This window comes from Nicotiana tabacum, chromosome 23, assembly GCF_000715075.1.
Source record: "Nicotiana tabacum cultivar K326 chromosome 23, ASM71507v2, whole genome shotgun sequence".
Lineage (NCBI taxonomy): Eukaryota > Viridiplantae > Streptophyta > Magnoliopsida > Solanales > Solanaceae > Nicotiana > Nicotiana tabacum.
Window position 1 is genome coordinate 15,352,641 of NC_134102.1, and position 23,773 is coordinate 15,376,413.

Here is a 23,773-nt window from a genome sequence, read left to right on the forward strand (position 1 = left end):
CTTCAAATTTCTGCAAAGTTCGCCAAGTGTTCAAGTTGATGTCATCAACTCCACCAAGTATTCGATTTGAAACTTTCTAATTTTCCAATCTTAAGGTGGATATGTTAGTACCTTTGCACCTTAAGTTGGCCTCTTCGCGAGGTTTGCCCTTAAAAGGAACTATAACTTTTCAATCTTAAGGTGGACATTTAAGTCCCTTTGCACCTTAAGTTGGCCTCTATATGGATTTACCCTTCTATATGGTGCCATGGATTTGCTCTCCATACGGTGTTAAGGATTTTTCCATCTATTTGTTGTCATGGACTTGTACTTCGATATGTCGTATGAACCTTTGCGTCCTGAAATGGCCTCCGGTTTTTGGGTGGGGATGAGTATCCATCCTTTCACACCTTGAGAGTAATCTCTCCGATAGTCGGGCCAACTTGATAGTAATCTCTCCGATAGTCGGTTCATCTTGAGATTATGCTAATATAATAAATATTAAAATTTTCAAAGCCACCCGAAAATTATGTCATGTTTAAGATAACAAGTCAAAAAGTCTTTTTTTTAATTTTTTTTTTTGTGATGAGTCAAATTATTTACTTAAGAATATCAAATTGATAGGTGTAAATGCAATCATATTAAACTCAAAGCCCTTAAAAAGAAGTAATATTTGAAGTCGGCGAATGGAAAAAAAACCTAAACTCAAAGCCCTTAAAAAGCAAGAAACCTTAAATGACGGCCCAGATTAACACCTACTACAAATCAACGGCCCACAACATTCGCCACGCACTATATATTCCACAAAACCCTAATCCTTACCCCCTCTCACACCATCTCCATCTTCGCTGCTTGTGGCGCAATACACAGCCTCTCCTCGCTCTCGTTTCATCTTGCGAAAATGGTGAGTTACCGTTTCGATCTCGATTTCAATTTTCTTAACGATTATATAATTTGCTTAATTATTTTTGCTAATTTTGAAATTTATATGTGCTTCCAAATGATTACGATTATAATTTGCTAAATTATATCTGCTAATTTTGAAATTTATAGGTTCTTTCAAATGATTACGATTTGTTGAACCCACCAGCAGATGTTGAAAAGAGGAAGCATAAGCTCAAACGTCTTGTTCAGTCTCCTAACTCTTTCTTCATGGTACATTCTCTTTTTCAATGTTAAAATGATTTTCCTGCTTATATATGCTTTTTGGTTTTATAATTTATGTGTGGCTTTGTTTTTTCTATAGGATGTTAAGTGTCAAGGCTGCTTTAACATGTAAGATCTTTGTCCTTTGGCTTTTATATTTAGCTTATTATTTCCCCGTGTTCCAGTATTTTTGTGTCACTATTACTATTTGGGAGTGAGTTTTTCATTTGATCATATTTTTTCTAAAATAGTTTTAATTGTTTTGAATCAATAACCCATTGGGACTAATAACTAGTATAGTGTACAACCTCTGATCCAATTTATGTCATGATATTTGCCAAGCTTTAAGAAATAAACAAAGACTTTCGAAATATTTGTGTCTAAAACAAATCATAGACATTTTTTTGCTCTAAATCATTGTGTTAAGGTAAACAGAAAATCTTATGTGAAATTATGTTTAAAATAGAAAGGCGTCATTCTTGTTGGTACTCGCTAAAAAAAAGCGTGTCACACAAAATAAGACAGATGGAGTATTTTAATTTTAGTTTCTTATATGTTAATTTTATTTCCATAAACTCGTAAGAATTTGTATTTGAATTCACACTAAAATTTAATAGTTTGAATCTCGTACACCTTGATCCGCCACATAAAATGGAACATAGGGAGTATATTCTAGGAGTTCACTGATTTTGATCGTATGTTTAAATCATGCAGAACAACTGTGTTCAGCCATTCTCAGACGGTGGTTGTTTGCGGAAACTGCCAGACAGTTTTGTGCCAGCCTACTGGTGGTCGTGCTAGACTTACCGAGGGATGTTCTTTCAGGAGAAAGGGAGATTAGAGAGATAGCATTCGATTTATATTGAAATGAATCTTCATATGGGAATTTTGATGCAGTACTCTATTTTCATTTTCACTATCTAGTCTTAATTAAGAACAAGTGTTTTTGAGTCTACTATGACTTGATTATGTTATGGTTCTAATTTGAGTTTATCCCTTTTGGAATTGGATTGTTACTACAATGTTATTTCTATGTGGTGGTTCCCTGAAAGTACTTTTCTATTCTTTTTATTAAATTATGTTGTAGTGATCGATATTTCCTTGAACTTGCATGTTTTTTTATAACTTGAACGTATCTGTTAGCCTTTGTGGTCATTGTATGTATATCGTGTGAATTCTACTGGCTTTGTTATAGTTTGATTTGCTGTCTGTTACTGAACTGCTGTTTTGATTCATTTGCGAACATAACAAACTTTACTTTGTGAAACTGAATATTAATAAAACATGTGGTAGACAACAAATGGAACTAGCACTATTGCAACAAGGAGGTCAGAACTTATATAATTGAGACGTAGCTGTTCGCATTATCTGTTCTCTAGTACCTTTATTTGGTGATTCACCAGTGTTTTTGCCATACTCTACTATGTCATGCTCATAAATTTCTAGCAGAGCTGAAACTCGTGGTAGGATTTGTGCATCATATTCAGCCGTAGATTTCCTTGAACATGGCAATTAGAATATGGGTCGTTTGGTTGCTGGTTAGAGTATGCAGGATTTAATTATTAAGAGATTAGTTGGGTAAGAATTAATAATGTATGGATTGTAATGTAGAGATTATTTTTTGTTAAATGTTTACTTTATTTTATTTATACAATGTGTAATTTAAAATAAATATGAGGGTTTTTTGATCATTTGATTATTTAATCCATGTATTACTAATATATTACCTCGCAGAAATATTATATAGATTTTGTTGGATAGCTTATTTATGTATTACTTGTATTCCCAATCTAAAACAACTAAACATTAACATTAGTTATCCTGTCTTTTGTACAAAGGCTACCAAACAAATTCAGTCCAAAAATCACTCAAAATTGGCTAAACTTTAAATAGTTTTAAAAAACTAAATATATTTTACAAAGGTTATCCTGACTTTTGTACATATTACTTGTATTTTACATATACTTTACATAGGCTATCTACTGTCGTTTTGACGAGTCAAAATAGGATCGGGCTTGTGTCAAATGTTTGTAACATTGCCATTTTTGGGTGATTGACAGGAATGGCCCCGTAAGAGGCTGGTCTTTCAATATTGTCCTCATTCCTTTATGTATTTAAAAAATGACATTCACACCCGCGCAACTCTTCAAGAATTTTCGCTACCGCGTTGGTGGAGTTTACTATTTTAGGTCTAAGGAAAGGTAGGTCGAAAAAGTATTGGGGAGAAGTGATTAGAAAGTAAATGGCATATCTTCGGCTTATTGAAGACATACCCTAGATAAAAGGATATGGAGATCGAAAATTAGGGAAAAATTTTAGTAGGTAGTCGAGTTTGGGACACCGTATCTATTTCTTGTTTTTTCATATAAGTAGTATTATTATCATCTTAGCCTTCGATGTATATTGCTACCTATTATTTCCTTAGCGTCGGTTTTCTTATTGCTTTGTTATTTTGATGTTGTCATTGTTCTTGCGTTCATTATTTTTAACATGGCTTCTTCACTGTTGTTTTTCTTTTTCAACATAAGGCGAATTGCTTCTCTTAAGCCTAGGATCTATTAGAAACAACTTCTCTACCTTCACAAAGAGGTAATAAGGTCTGCGTATACATTATCCTCTCTAAACCCCACACTGTGAGAATATACTGAGTATTTTGTAGTAGTAGTAGTTGTTATTACTCTACCTATATTATTTATTATTCACAAAGTGTACCCGGTTGGCCTGACTTTGTGCTTGTTTAATTATTCACCAAACTCAATTAGAGTGGTGTAACTTTGTATTATCTGCAATTAACCAATCTGTTAATTGTTCGTAAAGTCTATATCATTAGTATGATTTTTCTGTGTTGTTCAACATGTTCCTCTATTTGCAATTTCAATTTCGATCAAACCATCACAAACTGCTCCAAATGATCTCAAATTTGAACCAAATCATCCAAATACCAACACAAATGATCCCCAATTATTAATTTAGTCAAATAACACTAAATCAAGAAGATCACTTTATCTTCTTTAACACTTTCTAAGGACTAATAATGAAGCTTTGAGATTTTTAAAATAAATCTCTAGATCAATATTTAAACTAAAGTTTAAGATTAAATAATTAACACAAACAATTTTAATATTAGTTAACCATCAACTTTAAATTTTCAACCTCAAACAAGAATTTTAAGCTTAAAAATTTGAAGAATTATGGTGTTCTTGGTGAAGAAGAAAATATGGAGAAGAAGAATTTGAAGGGACTGAAGGGACAAAGAGGCAGAGTTCATTTATTAAATGCCACCGATTACAAGGACATTAAGCAAAGGCCAATCTTATGGGGGCATTTATGTATGTGGGTTTATGCATGTGGGATTATGCTTGTTTTGAAATTCATTATAATCCAGAAGAGAATAATAATAGTACTTCTTTAAACCGTTACCATCTTATTTTGGACTAAAAAGAAGAAACGAAACATAAGAAACAAAGAGAAAATTTTGAATAAAATAAAGTTTTCTCCTTTTAAATGCAACTATTATTGGAGGGATGGAGTCCACTTTGTTTGCATTTAAAATTTTGAATAACGGTTGAAGCTTTGAGACCAATTAATTAATCTCTAATGATCGTGTGTACTACTATAACACGCCATGTTTCTCACACGTGACTAAAAATTAAACACAAAACCCATTTACCCTCTCTTACCTTTACCATCCCACCATCACACGGTGGCTTCCGCTTCTGCCTCTATCAGGCGACGAAAGTCCTCCCTCCACGCCAGCGGCGAAGCCACGTGATCATAAGGGTGATCAAATAACCACACTTCGTCGAAAAATTGCACTGTGTACATATGTAAAATATTACGTTTTACAAGTATATAACACATATTAAATACCATTTGTCGGAATTTTTTTTTTCTTCTTTTAAATTTAAACACCCTTAGAGAAATTCCTAGCTTCGCCACTGATCCACACCCACATAGCTACAACCAATAAAAATGATTTCTACTTTACCTCCATATCATTAGTATCATGTGCATTCTCGTGTTCTATCATCTATGCAAATAATTGCCATTCAGATTAGGGGTGTACCAACCGAATCGGAAAATCGCACTTAAAAAATTTGATTAGGTTTGGAATTGAGTAAAAACATCCGAACCAAACCGACATATAAATATATAATTTTATATATACTTTTAATACTTTTCATAGATTTTTCTTTAAAAAATGTCTAGAAATATTTGTGATTCTCTTATGGAATGTAATACGTATTTAGTTAAATATGAAGTGCTATATTTTTATTAGCTTTAAATATGGGTTGTATGATCACTTTCTTATCAAGTGTGAGTGAAATGCGTCAATCTCTTTGTTTTTCCATATTCATATGTCAAGATCTATTAAATTCTTATATCTTTTTCGAATTTGAAGTGATATTTCGATAATTTAAAATTAAATAGAACATCTCATTATATGGGTATCATATTTATTTTTATGTTTAATTATTAAATTCAGTTAAACTTGAAAGTGTACCATCAACGAAAAATTATTGTCACACGACTAAAAAAATTACTATCATATGCTACTAAGAAAATTTTCCCATAAGAATATGAGGGTTTTAGGCTTCCATGGTTTTTTACAATGTTGAAATTAAGAAAATGTCTTTTTTAGATCTCTTACGTGTAAAAGATAGATCTCTCATGTGTAAAAGCACATCTCTCATGTGTAAAAAAAGAGATAGGTCATAAAACTAAAAGCAAGTTTGTAATGGGCCACAAAACCATTTGTTAATAGATCATATATTTATAATTTTTTTAAATTTTACTAAACATATTTTTTTATAACAAAAATTTAACAAAGTAAGATTGAAACATTATTCATGTAACAAAAAAACCCGAAAAATCAACCAAATCAAATCAATCCAAATCGATATAATTAGTTTTGTTTGCTTTTGATAAAACCGAACCAACCCGGTTTATGTACACGATAGCACCCCCAAGAAAGAAATAATATATTAGAAGAACAATTATTATACAATCAATGAGAAATTTCTTTAATAACAAAAACTTTTCTTAATTCATTGCGTGGCCTTCAAGTCATCAACTAAAACCTTATTCCATACCAGAAGATACAAAACAGAATTAATTAATCATATCAAATAATTTTCATTCTGACACAGCAGTGGACAACCATCAAATTAAAAAGGTAAAAAAGCAGGTGAAGAAAATAATTAGTGTTTGCAAACCAAACTGCAATTCCAATTCCAACATGTTGATACAAGTACAGGTACATTTAAAAACAAAAGAAAAAAAAAGAACAAATCCGTCATAGAATTAGCGGTTCAGTTGTAAAGCGCCTTCATCTTCAAGACTTCAACTTATTAAAAAAGGCAGCCCGCTACACTAAGCTCTCGCTATGCGCGTTGTCCGAGGAAGGACCGGACCACCAGGGTCTATTGTACGCAACCTTACCCTGCATTTCTGCAAGAGATTGTTTGCACGGCTCAAACTCGTAACAACTTTACCAGTTACGCCAAGACTCCCGTTCAAGACTTCAACTCGAGGAGTTTATGAGAACCAACAACCCAAATTGTTGTTGGATTCATTTTGCATAATGTTACTGCTGCAATATTGCAGTGGTTGTTGTGGCTGCAACCAATCATCAAAACCGAAATAGTTATTATTATTATTACAACTCCCAGTCACAGATGTTGTATTATTTGTTGTAGTGACAGTATTTCCTCCTCCAAATTGATATTCATACGATGCTGCTTCTTCTATGATGTTGGCACCACTGTCTAATTGTTCATCATTTGCACGAAAATCCATCGGCAGCATTTCATTCAAAAGACTACTTCTGCTGCTATAATATCCCACATTTGAAACTGATGATATTGCTGTTGTAGCTGAAAATTGAGTGTCTTGATCAACTTCCTCACTGAAGTAGTAGCAGTTGCCGCTGCTTGTTATATCCTCCGGCAATGGTGGCAATTCTATTGATGTTGTGTTATTACTATTGTTCCTGTTGTCAAAAAACATTAATAAATAATTAATATCTTATTAATTCGGCACACAGGTCCTAAGTTCAAGTTTTATCATAAAGAATTTTCATGTATTCGACCCAAAAAGGCAGGCCCGAACATTTTAAGACAGTGCTCTCTCCGTCCCATTTTATGTAATGCACTGAGACTGGTTTTTAAACTTGTGGTTTATGCAGCTCTAAATCATCTTGTCAAGGATCAAACAAGAAGTTTAAAATTAAATTGTTTCTAATATATAAATATATCATTCTTTTCGGAGTATATTACGTAAATTGGGACAAATAGAGTAATTAAAAGTATTTTCTCTAGCAACTTAAACTTTTAGATAAAAGTAGAAACATAATTCAATACCTGTAACCGTCTTCCATATGCACATTGTAGTTGGAGTTATAGAACTGTTGTAATGCAAAATCTTCACCACCACCATCGCCATTACTATTATTATTATTCATGTTACTGATTGAGAAGTGACTGAAGTCTGTGTAATTCACAGTAGGAGCTGCATACTGATCAGCCTGATTAAAGAATTGTTGTTGTTGTTGTTGATGAAGTTCAAATTGGTGATGATATTCCTCATCAGGGGAAATCATACAAGTGACAGAAGAACCATGTGGCATGTCGGAATAGACAAAGTTGGTGCGAATGGGTTTGTTAGATTTGTTGTTGTTACTACGCATAGAACGCGCAGCTCTATCATAGGCCAAAGCAGCTTCCTCCGCAGTGTCAAATGTTCCCAGCCAATGCCTTTCTTTCGTATTCGGATCTCTTATCTCCGCAGCATATCTACCCCATGGCCTTCTTCTCACACCTAAATATCTGCAATTGTTCTGTTGCTCCTCTGCATTTTGTTTGCCACTTTGAGTACTACTTACACTGCTGCCAGCATTCTTTCTTGGTTTTGTGCTTTTGTTAGTTGAAGAAGAAGTGGATGATTTGATGATATTCATAGTTACTGTTTAAATTCTGGATGCGCCTTGTATCGACGGATAGAGATAGCAGAGATTTTCTGACCAGAAATTGAGACAGATACAGATTCTCTTGATTTAGTACTAGAGTACTGAATACTGATGATTAGGATGTTTTTCCTTGACTGAACGGTGGCTATTTCATGCAAATATATTTAGTGTGAAGGTAGAAAAGGATGTCAGTATTTTAAACTATAAAGTACTTAGTAGAAATCTTGTCAATCATGAATAATGATTACCTCAAGTGAGGTTGCAAGTGTTAGTACTTACTGATGTTAATCATGTTGTGAGCTTAAATCTTATCTTGTGGTTTAGAATTTTACTTTTAGTCCGCGCCAAAAATTATTTATATTCGTTAGCAGAAAAAATATATAAAATTTGTATAATTTTTTTATATAACATAGATAAATAAATATATATACACAAAAAATATATAATTTTTTGATTTTTATTTTAAGACCGACTATACAACGTCATTTTTTTAAATTAAAATAATTTAAATTTGCATTATGTAGCGTTCATTAAAGGAGAATACACTTTCTATTAGGAATTTCTTCATTCTCTGTACTCCAAATTGAGACGTACGCTTAAAAGTGGATCAGTACAATAGAAATTAAATAGAGGGGATAATATGTTAAAAACGGTCATATCACCTCTTAACTAATCCGAAACTAAAAAGAAATAAGGAGTCGCAACGCAACGTATAAAGTAATCGTAATATGATGAATTTTCTGAACATTGAATTCGTGGGACATGACTAAAATTAGTATGAGATACGTTCATATATATGAGAAGAGTGTTAAATAAAACTCAAACTGAGTTTGGGACTGACATTTATATTGACTAAAAGGTAAAATCCTTTTCTGCTATTTTTTATCCTAAATGAAGGTTGCCTGAAGTTTGGGAATGCCAATTCATTTTAGAGCATCTTTGGCCAAACTTATGGGAGGTCAAAAATATATTTTTTTGGTCAAAAACATACTTTTTGAAAATTTAAAGTGTTTAGCCAAGATGAAAAAGTGTTTTTGAGCAGCTAAGCAGATTTTTTGCGTTTGGGAAGAAGTTACAAATTTTAGCTTCTTCCAAGAAGCAAAAACAGAATCAGAAAATTAATTTATTCAAGACAAAAATAACTTTACAATAAATTTATATTTTTCAAATTAGTCCTCATTAATTTAACATTTTTCTTTTCCTTTTCGTTTTCCTTATTATTTCTATTATGCCTTTCTTCTCTTTTTTATTTTAATCATATTTTTATTCTCTTGCTCCTATTCCTAAGAATATATTTTAAATTTATATTGAATGATGTATTTTGATATATTTAAATTATCATGTAAACAATAAGTAATATCAAATACTCAATGTTATTTCTTTGGAATAACTATATTTTATATTGATTGTAATTTTTAATTTATATTTTACTTTACATTTTATATTTTAATTGAATTTCTTTTATAATAAATATTTATTTATTTTTTAAATAATACTAATTGCAAACTGAACCTTTACTATCCTTTTTCGTAATTTGATGCTTAAAAGTACTTGTTGGAAAGATTGGCCAAACACAATGAGCTTGCAAAAAACATTACTCAAATGAATTGGCCAAACACTTATTTTGCAAAAATACTTTTAAACAAAATAAGCAGTTTTTGGCAACTTGGCCAAACGGGCTCTTAGTTTGCCGATTCACTTGCAATTTTCTATATTTTAGCCCTTGTTATGATTTGTCCATATGCATTCTTGACTTCACTTCAAAAATAGAAACAGCAATACTTCAGTTGTCTTAGTTCAGTTCAAATTAGTTGAACCAGTAAATACTAAATACCACATGATTAACAAAAAAAATCCGGATTGTTCTCTCTTAAAAGCCATAGAAAATAGAATTATAATAGATTTAAGCCAATGAGCTCAATTATTGTATGCTCATCAAGCTCTATATTCCAAATGATGACTGAAATGTATGCTCTTGTATTTAGCAATCATGAGTTGCATTTAGCTATCTTGGAATTTATCATATCTAATTAGTTTTTTAATAAAAAGGGTTTTAATTGATTATTTTAGAGATGGACTCCTTGTTTATTCTATGGAGTGAGTGGGTCTTGGTTTTCAAGAACTTTGTATGATTAATAGTATCTGGTCAAGTTTACTAATAAGAGCTATATCACATTCACATGTCACACAAAAATCAAAGTAAATATGCTCTTTAAATGAATGATTAGTGGAGTCGCTTATTTTTAATCACACAAAAAGGAGAATTAGTTACGAACTTCGTCGCTAGTCTGTCGCTAAATTTCTAATAGCTAACAAAATTTCTTGAAAATTTGTCGGATTTCTTTGTTTAGCTATAAAATTTATCTATCGCTAATTCCAGTTATTTTAGTAGTTAATGTAGACCCAAGATTCTTAATTATAAATATAGAAAATTTATGTTCAAATTTCATTTTATGTGGCCATATTATAAGTTAATCATGTTCTTGATAGGTTGCTTGATTTGTGCTTCATGTGGACAAAGTATATGTTAATCTCTTGTGCATGTTATTCTAACATGGCTCAATTGTTAGTTAAGTTAGTTGACCGTATCTTTGAAAATCAGAAAAGAAAAAGAAAGGATTAGAATTTGTTTTGTAAAATCTCTATTTGTTTTAAATGGAAAAGTATGACAATGAGTAAGCTACTCTTTGGATATATACACCTAAAGGTACATAGGCTATAAAAATAATTTCGATTTACTTAAAGGCTTGTTATACTGTTACAAATAATTATTCCATCTGTTCAATTTATGTGATATAATTTGACTTGGCATAAAGTTTAAAGAAATAAGACAGAGTTTTGACTCGGCATAAATATGTTATAACGTTTGTATGGCCATCAAAATTTCTCTACAAAAATGTGTTATTTTTTTTCGAACGACTTATTTAAAAATAGTGTCGTATAAACTGAAACCCGAGGAACACTACCTGTTATTTTTCCAATTACTTTGCAAATATTGTACCATAACTTCATTGGTTGTGCGTATAGGTGTCAAGTGGAGATTTTGGGCGGGTTAAAATGGGATGAGTCCATAAATTGGGCTGAGCTGGGTCAAGTTAGGCTAAAATTTGGATCATAGCGCAACCCGCCCAACTCTTACCAAACTTTAATTAATGTTTATTATTTTCTTATGAATTGTTTAATTATCAAATAAGACTTTTTTATTTTGTTATGGTCATATAACATATCAAGCCAAAAAAAGAATTAGTTTTAAGATATTTTAGCAAAGTTACTCATGGATAAATTTGGGCTAAAAATCAGTTCAACTTTAGATGTATTGAAATGAGCTGGGTCAAGATAGGTTGCGTTCAACAAATTGACGGATTAATTACCAGCCCAACTTTGAATGGGTTGGACGGATCAAATGAGTTTGGGCTCAAAGAAACTTCTCATTGATTACATAATATTTTTTCAAACTTTCCTTCTAGTTAATATTTTTTTCTTGGGAGGGGCGGTGCTAGTTGAATGGCAATTATTTGTTGGCATGCATAGAACACGAGAATGCACATGATTATAATGATGTGGAGGTATTATACAATCATGGTTCTTAGTATAGGGGTATGATATATATATGAGTAATAAACATGATGATCAAATGAGTACTTGACCAAGGTTTGTGGAACCCATTTGGATTTAGGACTGCCAACTTAATTTATGGGAAGATAAATATACTATTATATTTTATTTGCCAAAAAAGATTTATTATTATTATTATTATTATTATTATTATTATTATTATTATTATTATTATTATTATTATTATTATTATTATTATTATTATTACTACTACTACTACTACTACTACCCAATTTACTTAAAGCATTTCACTTATTGGTAGTTAACTTAAGCAAGTTGGAGTTGCGCCGTTGAAAGCATAAAAGGGACATTAGCCCTTCCTATTCAATAGAACTTTATTTCCAAGACTTAAACTTGAGAAATTTGATTAAGAGAAAAATATATTTATCATTTAATCGCATCCTTTGGTGGTACCTTTAACAATTTGAAATGTAAAAAGATTAGAACTCATATATTCGATTTATAATAACTAGATTTCCAAGATCTGTTTTAGTCCAAAACTTGAACTTCAAGTCTATGGACAAAATTGAGACAAATGAAGTAAAGCTATTTCAACTTTTGAAGTGGAACTAGAGTTTATATAGTTTAGTCATAATAAAGTGAGTAAAAATATGTGTCATTTATTTATTGAATTGATACAGATATTTTACCCTCCTTATTTCTCTTAACTTGAGCTGATTTTGTTTGACCGAGAAACAAGTTATTTCAGGATTAATTATACCGGGATTAATTATCCCAGGATTATATCCCACCATCCCATAGGGTCACATGGATAAAAATAACACAGGGATATCGGGATTAAATTTGAGATGAGTTTATCCCGTGTTTGGTTGGGATAAAATCATGGTATAACTAATTAGTTATACCATGATTTTATCCCAACCAAACACGGGATAAACTCATCTCAAATTTAATCCCGATATCCCTGTGTTATTTTTATCCATGTGACCCTATGGTCCCAGGATAACTAATCTCGGTATTAGTTATACCGCGATTTCATCTCTACCAAACGCGAAATAAACTCATCTCAAATTTAAACCCGAGATTAATTATCTCTTATCTCTCGTACCAACGAACCTATAATTTGACTACCCGCTCTATTTCTATTTTGTTAGATCGTGATCCATAGTGTGAACTTGCTATTAACTTTTAGTTCAATTGATTGTATAAATAAATTTTGCCATCATTAGTGAATCTAACATAAACCTAGAGCACAAAATAACTTGATTTGAGCCCACAACATTATTAACATCAGTAAGTCCTAATATCTGCAACCTCACATGATGTAATGATTATTCATGATTGACAGATTTCTACTAAGTACTTAATATTTTAAAATAATGACATCCTTTTTTGACCATCACACTATAAATACTCACATGAAACAACCACTGTTCAATCAAGAAAAAAACATCCTAAATCCTAATCATCAGTACTCAGTACTAAATCAAGAGAATCTGTATCTCTGTCTCTGTCTCAGGTCAAAAAATCTCTGTTATCCCAATCTGTCAACTAGGCGGATCCAGAATATAAACACTTACTATGAATATCATCAAATCATCCACTTCTTCTTCAACTAACAAGAGTACAAAACCAAGAAAGAATATTGGCAGCAATGTGAGTAGTAATGGCAAACAAAATGCAGAGGAGCAACAGAACAATTGCAGATATTTGGGTGTGAGGCGAAGGCCATGGGGTAGATATGCTGCGGAGATAAGAGATCCGAATACGAAAGAAAGGCATTGGCTGGGAACATTTGACACTGCGGAGGAAGCTGCTTTGGCCTATGATAGAGCTGCGCGTTCAATGCGTAGTAACAACAACAAATCTAACAAACCCATTCGCACCAACTTTGTCTATTCCGACATGCCACATGGTTCTTCTGTCACTTGTATGATTTCCCCTGATGAGGAATATCATCACCAATTTCAACTTCATCAACAACAACAACAACACTTACTGGTCTTCAGTCAGGCTAACCAGAATGCAGCTCCTACTGTGAATTACGCGGACTTCAGTCACTTCTCAATCAGTAACATGAATAATAATAATAGTAATGGCGGTGGTGGTGGTGAAGATTTTGCATTACAACAGTTCTATAACTCCAACTACAACGTGCATATGGAAGACGGTTACAGGTATTGAATTATGTTTCTACTTTTATCTAAAAGTTCTTCTAAAGGGTACCGTGGTGCACTATGCTCCTGTTATGCGCCGGATTCGGAAAGGGTCGGACCACAAGAGTCTATCATACGCAGCTTTACTCTGCATTTCTGCAAGAGACTGTTTCCACGACTCGAAATCACGTGGCAACAACTTTACAAGTTACGCCAAGGCTCCCTTCAAAAAATACACTACTAATTAAATTTAATTATGTCTTAACATGTTCGAGCCTGCCTTTTTTGGGTCTAGTACCTGAATTATGTCTTGAAAATTCGTTACCACAATACATAATAGTAAAACTTGAACTCAAGATCTCTGCGTGCTCTGAAATTAAGTTGTTAAAGAGAATAGTACAATTTTAACTATTTAATTATGTTTTTCGCAACAGGTACGATAGTAATAAAGCTACATCAACAGAATTACCACCATTGCCTGAGGATATAACAAGCAGCGGCAATTGCTATTACTTCAGTGAGGAAAGTGATCAAACTACTCAATTTCCAGCAACAACAGCAATATCATCAGTTTCAGATATGGGATATAGCAGTAATAGTACTAGCCTTTTGAACGAAATGATTCCAATGAGTTTTGGTACAAACAATGAATATCAATATGGCATGACATGTGGAGAATTAGGAGGAGGAGGAAGTACTGTCACTACAACAAGTGGTACAATATCTGAGAGCTATAACGGTTTCGGGTTTGATGATTGTTTACAGCCACTACAATATTGCAGCAGTAACATTATGCAAGATGAATCCAACAACAGTAATTTGGGTTATTGGTTTTCATAAATAAAAAATTGGTGGGCTTCCCAATTTTTTTTTTCTTCTTCATCATTTACTTCAGTGTGTCTTCTGATAGGGAGAGGTTCCTTTCTAGTGAGCTCCACGTGAGTTCGAATTGGTCGGACCAGTGAATTTCTACTAGACGGTAAAAAGTGATAATCTTGGATCTGTTTTATAAGTTGAAGATAGACGCGCTTTACCACAAATAACAACAACAACAACAACATACTCAGTGTATTTCTGCAAATGGGGTTTGGGGATGGTATATACGCATACCTTACCCCTAATTTATGGAGCCGCTTTGTCACTAAATTATTAATTCTCCTCGTGCTTGTTTGTCTCCTTAATTATTTGGTCTTGCTAATTACTAAAGAAATTTCCTACTATCCTTACACATACCTTGTTTAACTTGTATTGAAGTGAAGTGACGGATGTGTAACAAGTTTATAATTTATCTTCAATTTTCGTCTCCCCATCTTTTTAATTCTGATGTTACCTGTTCCTGTTGAACATTATTATTGTTGATTGTCGTTTTTTTTGGTTACTGTATTGGTAAAAAAATGGACTGACTACGTGGACGAATTAAATCTTAACACGTGTCAAGAATAATTAGGAAGACGTGAAAAGAATGAGTCTGGGACATGACAAACCGGGAGTCATTTGATAACAGGACCGTTCGTACTGGAATTATTCATTAGTCAAAACGAGAAGACTTTCCAAGAAGATTCACGAGTAAAAGAGGAATGAGTCAATCCCGAATAAGGGATTTGGTATAACTCACTGAGCAATTACAGAACGACAACGTAACGTGCGAAAAATGCAGTTAATATAGGTAACGAATAGGCAAGATATTAGGAAAACACTTGCATATAATCTTTACTTCCCTCACATTATATCACATCTAAAAACCATTCCACAACTCCTTTTATTACTGTATTCCGTTCAAATCAATCAGCGCGAGATCTAGAAGAGAAGCTATCTGATGTTAGACCAAAATACTATACTTTTAGCACATTACTCGGCTTATATTTTGTTGGTTTAGTGAGTTATTATGCGACAATTGTGCTAAATTATGTTGTTTTATGTGTAAGAGTATCGGAATGAATCATCGAATGAAAGTTGCACAAAAAACGTGGACAAAAAAACTCAAGAAAAGAGCCAAAAGCATCAAGTACCCAAACGTGCTACAGGCCAGGCTTTGCGAGGTTTATAGCCAGGTTGACTGTGCTATAGACCAGGCTTCGCGAGGTCTATAGCCAGGTGACCGCGCTATAGACCAGGCTTCACGAGGTTTATAGTCAGGTTGACCGCGCTATAGACCAGGCTTCGCGAGGTCCATAGCCTAGTCGATCGCGCTATATACCAGGCTTCGTGAGGTCTATAGCCAGGTCGACCGCGCTACAGACCAGATTTCGCGAGGTCTATAGTACGGTAATTAAAAGTCACGGGCTAAAAGACCCAAATCCGGATTTGAACGAGGGATTGACATAAATACTCCCCAAACGAGTTATTCTAGGGTTGGACATTATTTTGGAGAAGTAAAAAGCTGCCAAGCATTGTGGAGCAAGAATCAAACGAGTGTTTCCTTCCTTTATCTCTTATTTTGTAGTTTAATGTCTTCGAACATTATGTTAATTGTTGTTGTATTTATGAGTAGCTAAACTCTCTTATCTAAGGTTTGATGGAACCTATTAGAGAATGATTTTCTACTGCGTTTAATATAGATTTGCCTTTGATTTTTCTCTACTTGTTCAACTACATTTTCATTGTTGTTAATTGAAGAGCTCTCAATTAACTGTGCCTATTTAGTGTGTATATTGTTCGAGAGAGAGTACACATTTAGGTAGTTGTTGAACAACACCACTCCTAACGTAGTTGAGAGATCAATACAGAGGGGTTAAAGGCGGGATTAGAGATAACAAAGTCTTGGTGCGATCGTAGTGAGCGGTAAATTAATACCAGCTAGCGTAGTTCGAGAGAATACGTCTAGTAAATTGTGGTAGTTACTTGAGAGAGAGCTACGCCAATCAAAGTACTCACCATTGGTGGAGAATGTTTAGGCAAATTCATAGAAAACGTAGCGGGAAAGATTCCGACAATAAAGAAAATCATAACCTTAGACTTTTCCAAATCTTGTCTACAATATTTGCTTTGTTAGTTATAAATTACTGCATTTTTAGTTACTTTGATCTTAGTTAGTAAACTCTCAAATCGTTATATAATATTTCTGAAGGTTGATTACTTGAATTCGTGTAAAACTATTGGTTGTACTTAGTATGTTATTTTCCTATGGGATTCGACTCCGAACTTGTAAACCAGATTATATTTTCAACGACCGCTAGACCTCTTAGGAGGCATAGTTGGGCGTGATCAAATTTTGGCGTCGTTGCTGGGGAAAGCAACAGTGTTACTAATTACAGCTATAAGAATTGTTAGGATTCTTAGTTTAGCCAATTTTCTCCATTTTCAATAATTACATTGAAATTCTAACGTTTGTGGTCTTATGTGTTATAGGTGTATGCCTAGAAACTCTTCAAGAACTAGTGAATTGTTTGAAGCATTACCGGATCCTGAAAATACTTTCAAGGCATTAAATCATACAAACAAGAAAGACAAATAACAACATCACCCAAGAGAACAAATTGAACCAGACATGGGTGACACTTTGGTTAATCAAAACAATCGAAACAGCTGATAGGGCACAACCCACCGCTGAAATAATCAGGGTGTGGCACCTTTTGTGCCAGAAGCAGCTTTGTATGATTGGGCACAACCCACCGCTGAAAATTTGGCAACTGCAATTGCAGTCCCTCAACTACAAGCGGAGTCATTCCAAATCACAAACAACATACTACATCTGCTGCAAAACAAAGGACTGTTCTGCGGGTCTTACATTGAAGATCCACAGCAACATCTGAAAAATTTTCTGTCAATTTGTGTCATGCAAAGGCAACGGAATGTGACACCGGAAGCAATAAGACTGTTGTTGTTTCCATTCTTAGTGACAGGAGAAGCCTAGACTTGGCTTAATTCACTTCCCATAAATTCCATCACCACTTGGGAGGAATTAGTCAAGCAATATTTGAATAAGTTCTACCCACCCAATAAGACCGCCAAGCAAGTTGATCAAATATTGAGCTTCAGGCAGAAACCAGCTGAAACATCGCAAGAAACGTGGGAGAGGTTCAAAGGTATGCTGGTTAAGTATCCGCATCATGGCATTCCAGATCAGATGTTGGGACAACGGTTTTACATGGGATTAACAGATAGCTTGAAGTCCAATATTGATGCTTCAGCAGGTGGAGCATTTTTGAGCAAGTCATTTAGAGAATGTAAGGTTCTGCTAGATAAAATGGCTCAAAACTCAATATGGATGACAAAAGACTCCACAATCACTCCTATAGTTCACTCAGTAGCATTGGACCCGAACAATTCCATAGCCGAAAATATGGTCACTTTGATGACGCAAATGAGTATCCTTACCAAGAAGATTGATGAATCAGGCCAGAAGTAGGTTCACGTAGTTGACACGACTAATGGGGGATTATGTACACCATGTATTAACCAACCATATGTGTATTCGTGGAATGGTGAAAGTGACAACCAGAACTATCAAGAGAGCATAAACTATGTGGGCAACTATGGAGGACAGAGACAAAGTGGTCAGAATTGGGGGCAGCAAAATCAGCAGTATAGACCAACATAACAACAGTACAATAACACCAACAATCCTGGAGCTATGCGACCACAGGGTCAAGTAGTACCTTACCAAAGGCAACAAGGATACAACCAGCAAAATCAGCAGCTAACTTATCAACAACCTCAACAACAGCAGATAGTTGAGGCAGGATGATGGGTTATCTGAAATTAAAGGAATATTGCAACAACTCATTGGGGCCAGCGGGAATATGGAAGAAAAGGTCCACCAAATACAAGAAAAGGTAGTGTCACACGACTCGACTATCAAGGGTATTGAGATTCAACTAGGGCAATTATCCATGGCCATTAACAATCGTCCTCAAGGGACGTTATCTGCGGATACACATGTCAATCCAAAAGAGCATGGTCCAAATCCGCTTATGGCGGTGAGCTTGAGAAATAGTAGAGATCTTGATTTAGAGCAAGAAATTGCTCGTGAGAGCTGGTCAATGGAAACACTTGTGTCAGTGCCAATTGAGTTAGATGAGTCAACTGAGCTAACAGAAGTAAGAGTGCAACCAGCCTAAGAGGAAATATACAAGGAAAATGAGGTTACGGAGGAGACTGAGAAAGTGCAAGAGAAGGCATTAGAAAAAGTGTCTGAGCAAGATCTAACTCAAGATACAGGAAAGAAGCACCCTTCTCGCAGAGGTTGGCCAAATATCATAAGGATGAGCAGTATAAAAAGTTCATGGAAATGCTGAAGAAAATTAAGGTAAACATTCCTCTAATCGATGCTTTAAGGGAGATGCCCGGTTATGCAAAAATGATGAAGGACTTGATGTCTCGTAAGTTCGACTTCCAAGACTTGGAAACTATCACATTGACACAAACTTGTAGTGTTGTTATGTCAAGACCTATAACTAAGAAGTTATCCGACCCTGGAAGCTTCACAATTCCATGCACCATAGGTAGCTATGCATTTGCCAAAGCATTATGTGATTTGGGAGCAAGTATAAATCTGATGCCATTGTCTATCTATAAAAAGTTAGGCATTGGAAGATCAAGGTCCACATCCATGTTACTGCAACTAGCTGACCGAACGGTGAAAAGGCCATCAGGTATACTTGACGATGTACTTGTGCAAGTTGGAAAATTCGTGTTTCCAGCAGATTTTGTCATTTTGGACTGCAAGATTGATGAGGAGATTCCCATAATTTTGAGAAGGCCATTCTTGGCCACAGGGAGAGCTATGATTGATTGTGAAACAGGGGAGCTGAAGATGAGGCTGAATAATAAAGAAATAACATTTAATGTGAAAAAGTCTATGCGGCGACCCAGTGAGTTTGAAAATTTCTCTTTGTTAGACACAATGAATGTAATCATGGAGGAAGATAATAGGGCACTTAATGCAAAAGACCCTCTAATAGCCTGCCTTATGAATTTAGAAGAAGTAAATGATGAGGACTTGGCAGAATGGGTGTTGGCTCTTCAAGGTCAAGGGTACTAGAAAAGAGAGCTCGAATTCGAGCCTTTACACTCGGAAGAAAGAAAGACCCCTCCAACCAAGCCATCGATCAAAGCACCAGCACAATTGGAGATGAAACCGCTACTATCTCACCTCAGGTATGCTTTCTTGGGACCTAACTTGGCTTTACCTCCGGTTATTATCTCATCTGGTTTGTTAGATGTGCATGTATAACAACTTTTGCAGGTGTTGAAAGAGTGCAAGAATGCAATTGGTTGGACCATTGCAGATATTAAGGGTATCAGCCCGACCTTCTGTATGCATAAACTTCTACTGGATGATGGGCACAAACCTTCTAGAGAACATCAAAGAAGGCTGAACCCTAACATGAAGGAAGTTGTAAAGAAGGAAGTGATCAAGTGGTTAGATGCAAGAATTATTTTTCCCATCTCAGATAGCAACTAGGTCAGCCCAGTTCAGTGTGTGCCAAAGAAAGACGGGATGACTGTTGTGCAAAACGAGAACAATGAGTTAATCTCAACAAGAATAGTCACAGGATGGCGAATTTGTATGGGCTACAGAAGATTGAACAAGTCCACCCAAAAAAATCATTTCCCCTTGCCGTTCATTGATCAGATGATAGATAGATTGGCAGGGAGGTCCCAGTTTTGCTTCTTGGATGGATACTCGGGGTACAATCAAATATCTATTGCCCTAGAGGATAGAGAGAAAACGTTATTCACCTGTCCATATGGCATTTACGCTTTTCGAAGAATGCCGTTTGGCCTATGCAATGCACCCGCCACATTCCAAAGGTGCATGATGGCCATGTTCACAGATATGGTAGATGACATAATGGAGGTTTTCATGGATGATTTCTCAGTGGTGGAAAACTCTTTTGATGATTGCCTTAGAAATCTGAAAAGAGTGATGCGGAGATGTGTGGACACTAATCTGGTGCTAAACTAGGAAAAATGCCATTTTATGGTACATGAAGGTATAGTCTTGGGACACCTAGTGTCAAGTAAGGGCATTGAGGTAGACCGTGCGAAGATTGATATAATAGAGAAGCTGCCACCACCCACTTCCATCAAGGCAATAAGAAGTTTCCTTGGTCACGCTAGTTTTTACAGGCGGTTCATAAAAGATTTTTTCAAGATTGCTAAATCTTTGTGTAAATTGCTTGAAAACAATCACCCTTCTGATGACTGCAGGGTAGCTTTCAAAGGATTAAAGAAGAGGCTAATGTCTGCACCTATCATAGTTGCACCCGAATGGGAGCAACCATTTGAGCTAATGTGTGATGCAAGTGACCATGCCGTCAGAGCAGTACTTGGACAGAGAAAAGATAAAATCATGCATCTAATCTACTATGCAAGTAGAACACTGAATAACGCTCAACTGAATTATACAGTGATAGAAAAAGAGATGCTAGCAGTGGTGTTCATATTTGACAAATTCCGGTCCTACTTGATAGGCTCGAAGGTAATTCTTTATACTGACCATGCTGCTCTCAGGTACCTAATTGATAAAAAGGAAGCAAAGTCGTACCTGATTTGATGGGTTCTACTGTTGCAAGAGTTTGACTTGGAAATTCGTGACCGAAAAGGAACGGAAAACCAAGTTTCCGATCACTTGTCCAGGCTTGAACTAGCTGAAATAAAGGTTGAGGTGGAAGAGATCATGTAGACTTTCCCAGACGAACAACTGTTAGCCACGAGCCTTAAGGTAGCGCCATGGTATGCAGACATTGCAAACTACCTGGCAAGTGGTATTGTTCCCTATGACTTATCTTCTGTGCAGAAGAAAAATTTCTTTCGTGATTATCGCATGTATTTCTGGGATGAACCATATTTGTTTCGAATTTGTATTGATAACATGATCCAGAGATGTATTCCCGAGATAGACCAAGCTTCTGTTTTGCAGGCATGTCATGCTTTGCCTTATGGAGGTCATATTGGAGGAGTAAGGACAACTGCTAAAGTTTTGGAGTCGGGCTTCTATTGGCCGACGTTGTTTAAATATGCACACTTTTGGGTCAAGAGCTGTGATGCATGTCAAAGGACGGGGAATATTTCCCGTCGACATGAGATGCCCATGAACCCAATTCAAGAAGTGGAAGTATATGATGTATGGGGAATCGACTTTATGGGACCTTTGTTAACTCATATAACAAGTATATACTCGGAGTAGTGGACTATGTCTCAAAATAGGTAGAAGTTGTAGCACTCCCAACAAATGATGCAAAGGGAGTTATTGGTTTTCTAAGAAAAAATATCTTCACCCGATTTGGAACTCCAAGAGCGATCATTAGTGATGGAGGAACTCACTTCTGCAATCGAGCCTTTGCAAAGCTGCTGGAAAAATATGGTGTACGCCATAAGGTTGCCACTCCGTATCACCCACAAACAAGTGGTCAAGTTGAGGTGTCAAACAGAGAAATCAAGAGTGTTTTGACCAAAACTGTAAATGTTACTCGGACTGATTGGGCGAGAAAATTGGATGATGCACTATGGGCCTACCGCACTGCATTCAAAACTCCGATTGGTATGTCACCGTACAAATTGGTGTTCAGAAAGGCATGTCACTTACCAGTGGAGCTAGAGCTAGAGCATAGAGCTTTTTGGTCATTAAGGCAATTAAATCTTGACATGGAGGCCGCTGGTACGAGTAGAGTCACAGAATTTCATGAACTCGATGAGTTCCGTTACCATACTTTTGAAAGCACTAGGTTGTACAAGGAAAGGATGAAGATCATACACGACAAACATATTCAAGAGAGGATTTTCAAACCCGGAGATGTCGTGTTATTGTATAATTCAAGATTGAAACTATTTCCGGGTAAGCTGAAATCTAGATGGTCGGGACCATTTAGAGTGGTGCAAGTACTCTCAAGTGGAGCTGTAGAAATTGAATCCGAGGATGGAATGAACAGGTTTAGAGTCAATGGGCAAAGGTTGAAATATTACCTTGGCATGGAGGAGGAAAACGTTGTATCGGTGATTCATTTGAAGGAGCCTCAATTGTTGAGTGAACCTTAAGTTTGATCACCTGCATCGTGCTGCGACGTTAAATCAGGTGCTCGTTGGGAGGCAACCCAATGCGTAGTTTATTTTAGCTTAACTAGAATTTTCTCTTTGTTTTTACTCACTAACAAGTTTTAGTTAAGTTTTGGTGTTTGAACAGGTAATGGAGCACTTTGGGATGTCATTGCGCTTAGAGTCGGGCACAACACAAAATAAAAATCACATGAGTACGTTCCAGAACTCGACGTCTACCCCATGTCAAAAATACTAAGGATCAACGGACCTGGAAGCAGACCTTGCATTGTAAGGGATGAAGCTCGCGTTTAGCCTCACGTCGCCAGGTAAGTACCTAGTGTTATGCCTCGCGTCGCAAGGTATACAACGAGCAAAAACTAGCTTTAGCCTCGCATCGCAAGGGATGCAGCGAGCTGGAGCGTGCGTTTGCCTCGCATCGCGCGGGTTATAGCGAGGTCAAATTTTTCTTTGCCTTTTAATCCAACGCATTAAAAAACTACACATACAAACATATTAATTAAAACCTAACATCACACTCTCTCCTGCCAGCCCCAATTTTTCTCTCCCCTCTCACACAAAACCCCATTGAAGACAATTTTTATCCATTCCTTCACTCACTTGCAACGTAAATTGAAGAGCACTCAATCCTCCTAAGCATCCAGGTTATGTTCTAACTCTTTCCTTTGTCATAAATTCGAATTCAGTTAAGAAATGCAATTCCACTACTTTTGGGTATATCTTCATAGCAAGAATGTGCTTGCTAGACCTAAGCCCATCAATCCTATAGGATTGGTATTGCTGTTGTTTATTAGGGTGATAACATGAAATCTCCAAGCCGATTTGGGGAGGGTGAGACAATCCTTCATCCCTACATCCATTTTGACAACACTAATTCACACCAAGTGTTTGTCTAAATGTCTCAAAGGTATTATTTGCCCAAATGGAGTTCTAGTCTCCGAGATTGTTA

The 23,773-nt window shown here is 35.4% G+C and overlaps 3 protein-coding genes across 3 annotated transcripts; all 3 read left to right on the forward strand.

Moving 5' to 3' along the window:
- The first annotated feature begins 751 nt into the window (after positions 1–751).
- Positions 752–2,176, forward strand: LOC107784453 (small ribosomal subunit protein eS27y). Its single transcript, XM_016605584.2, has 4 exons — positions 752–883; positions 1,033–1,134; positions 1,226–1,254; positions 1,840–2,176. Exons 1-4 carry the CDS (start codon positions 881–883, stop codon positions 1,964–1,966), a joined length of 261 nt encoding a protein of 86 aa, XP_016461070.1. The 5' UTR covers positions 752–880; the 3' UTR covers positions 1,967–2,176.
- Positions 2,177–12,945: 10,769 nt separating this feature from the next.
- LOC142177535 (uncharacterized) lies at positions 12,946–15,064 on the forward strand. The gene is made up of 2 exons (XM_075246596.1): positions 12,946–13,845; positions 14,259–15,064. The coding sequence occupies exons 1-2, from the start codon at positions 13,250–13,252 to the stop codon at positions 14,662–14,664; spliced, it is 1,002 nt and encodes a 333-aa protein (XP_075102697.1). The 5' UTR covers positions 12,946–13,249; the 3' UTR covers positions 14,665–15,064.
- A 3,984-nt stretch (positions 15,065–19,048) lies between these two features.
- LOC107784451 (uncharacterized) lies at positions 19,049–19,807 on the forward strand. The gene has a single exon (XM_016605582.2). The coding sequence runs from the start codon at positions 19,049–19,051 to the stop codon at positions 19,805–19,807; it is 759 nt and encodes a 252-aa protein (XP_016461068.1).
- The last annotated feature ends 3,966 nt before the right edge of the window (positions 19,808–23,773 follow it).

Bases quoted from the DNA above. Each gene is read 5' to 3' on its own strand.
- LOC107784453 (XM_016605584.2), top strand. The intron at 1,135-1,225 runs GTACATTCTCTT...TTTTTTCTATAG, and splicing joins CTCCTAACTCTTTCTTCATG to GATGTTAAGTGTCAAGGCTG. The intron at 1,255-1,839 runs GTAAGATCTTTG...TAAATCATGCAG, and splicing joins TGTCAAGGCTGCTTTAACAT to AACAACTGTGTTCAGCCATT.
- LOC142177535 (XM_075246596.1), top strand. From the start codon at position 13,250: ATGAATATCATCAAATCATCCACTTCTTCTTCAACTAACAAGAGTACA. The intron at 13,846-14,258 runs GTATTGAATTAT...TTTTCGCAACAG, and splicing joins CATATGGAAGACGGTTACAG to GTACGATAGTAATAAAGCTA.
- LOC107784451 (XM_016605582.2), top strand. From the start codon at position 19,049: ATGGAAATGCTGAAGAAAATTAAGGTAAACATTCCTCTAATCGATGCT.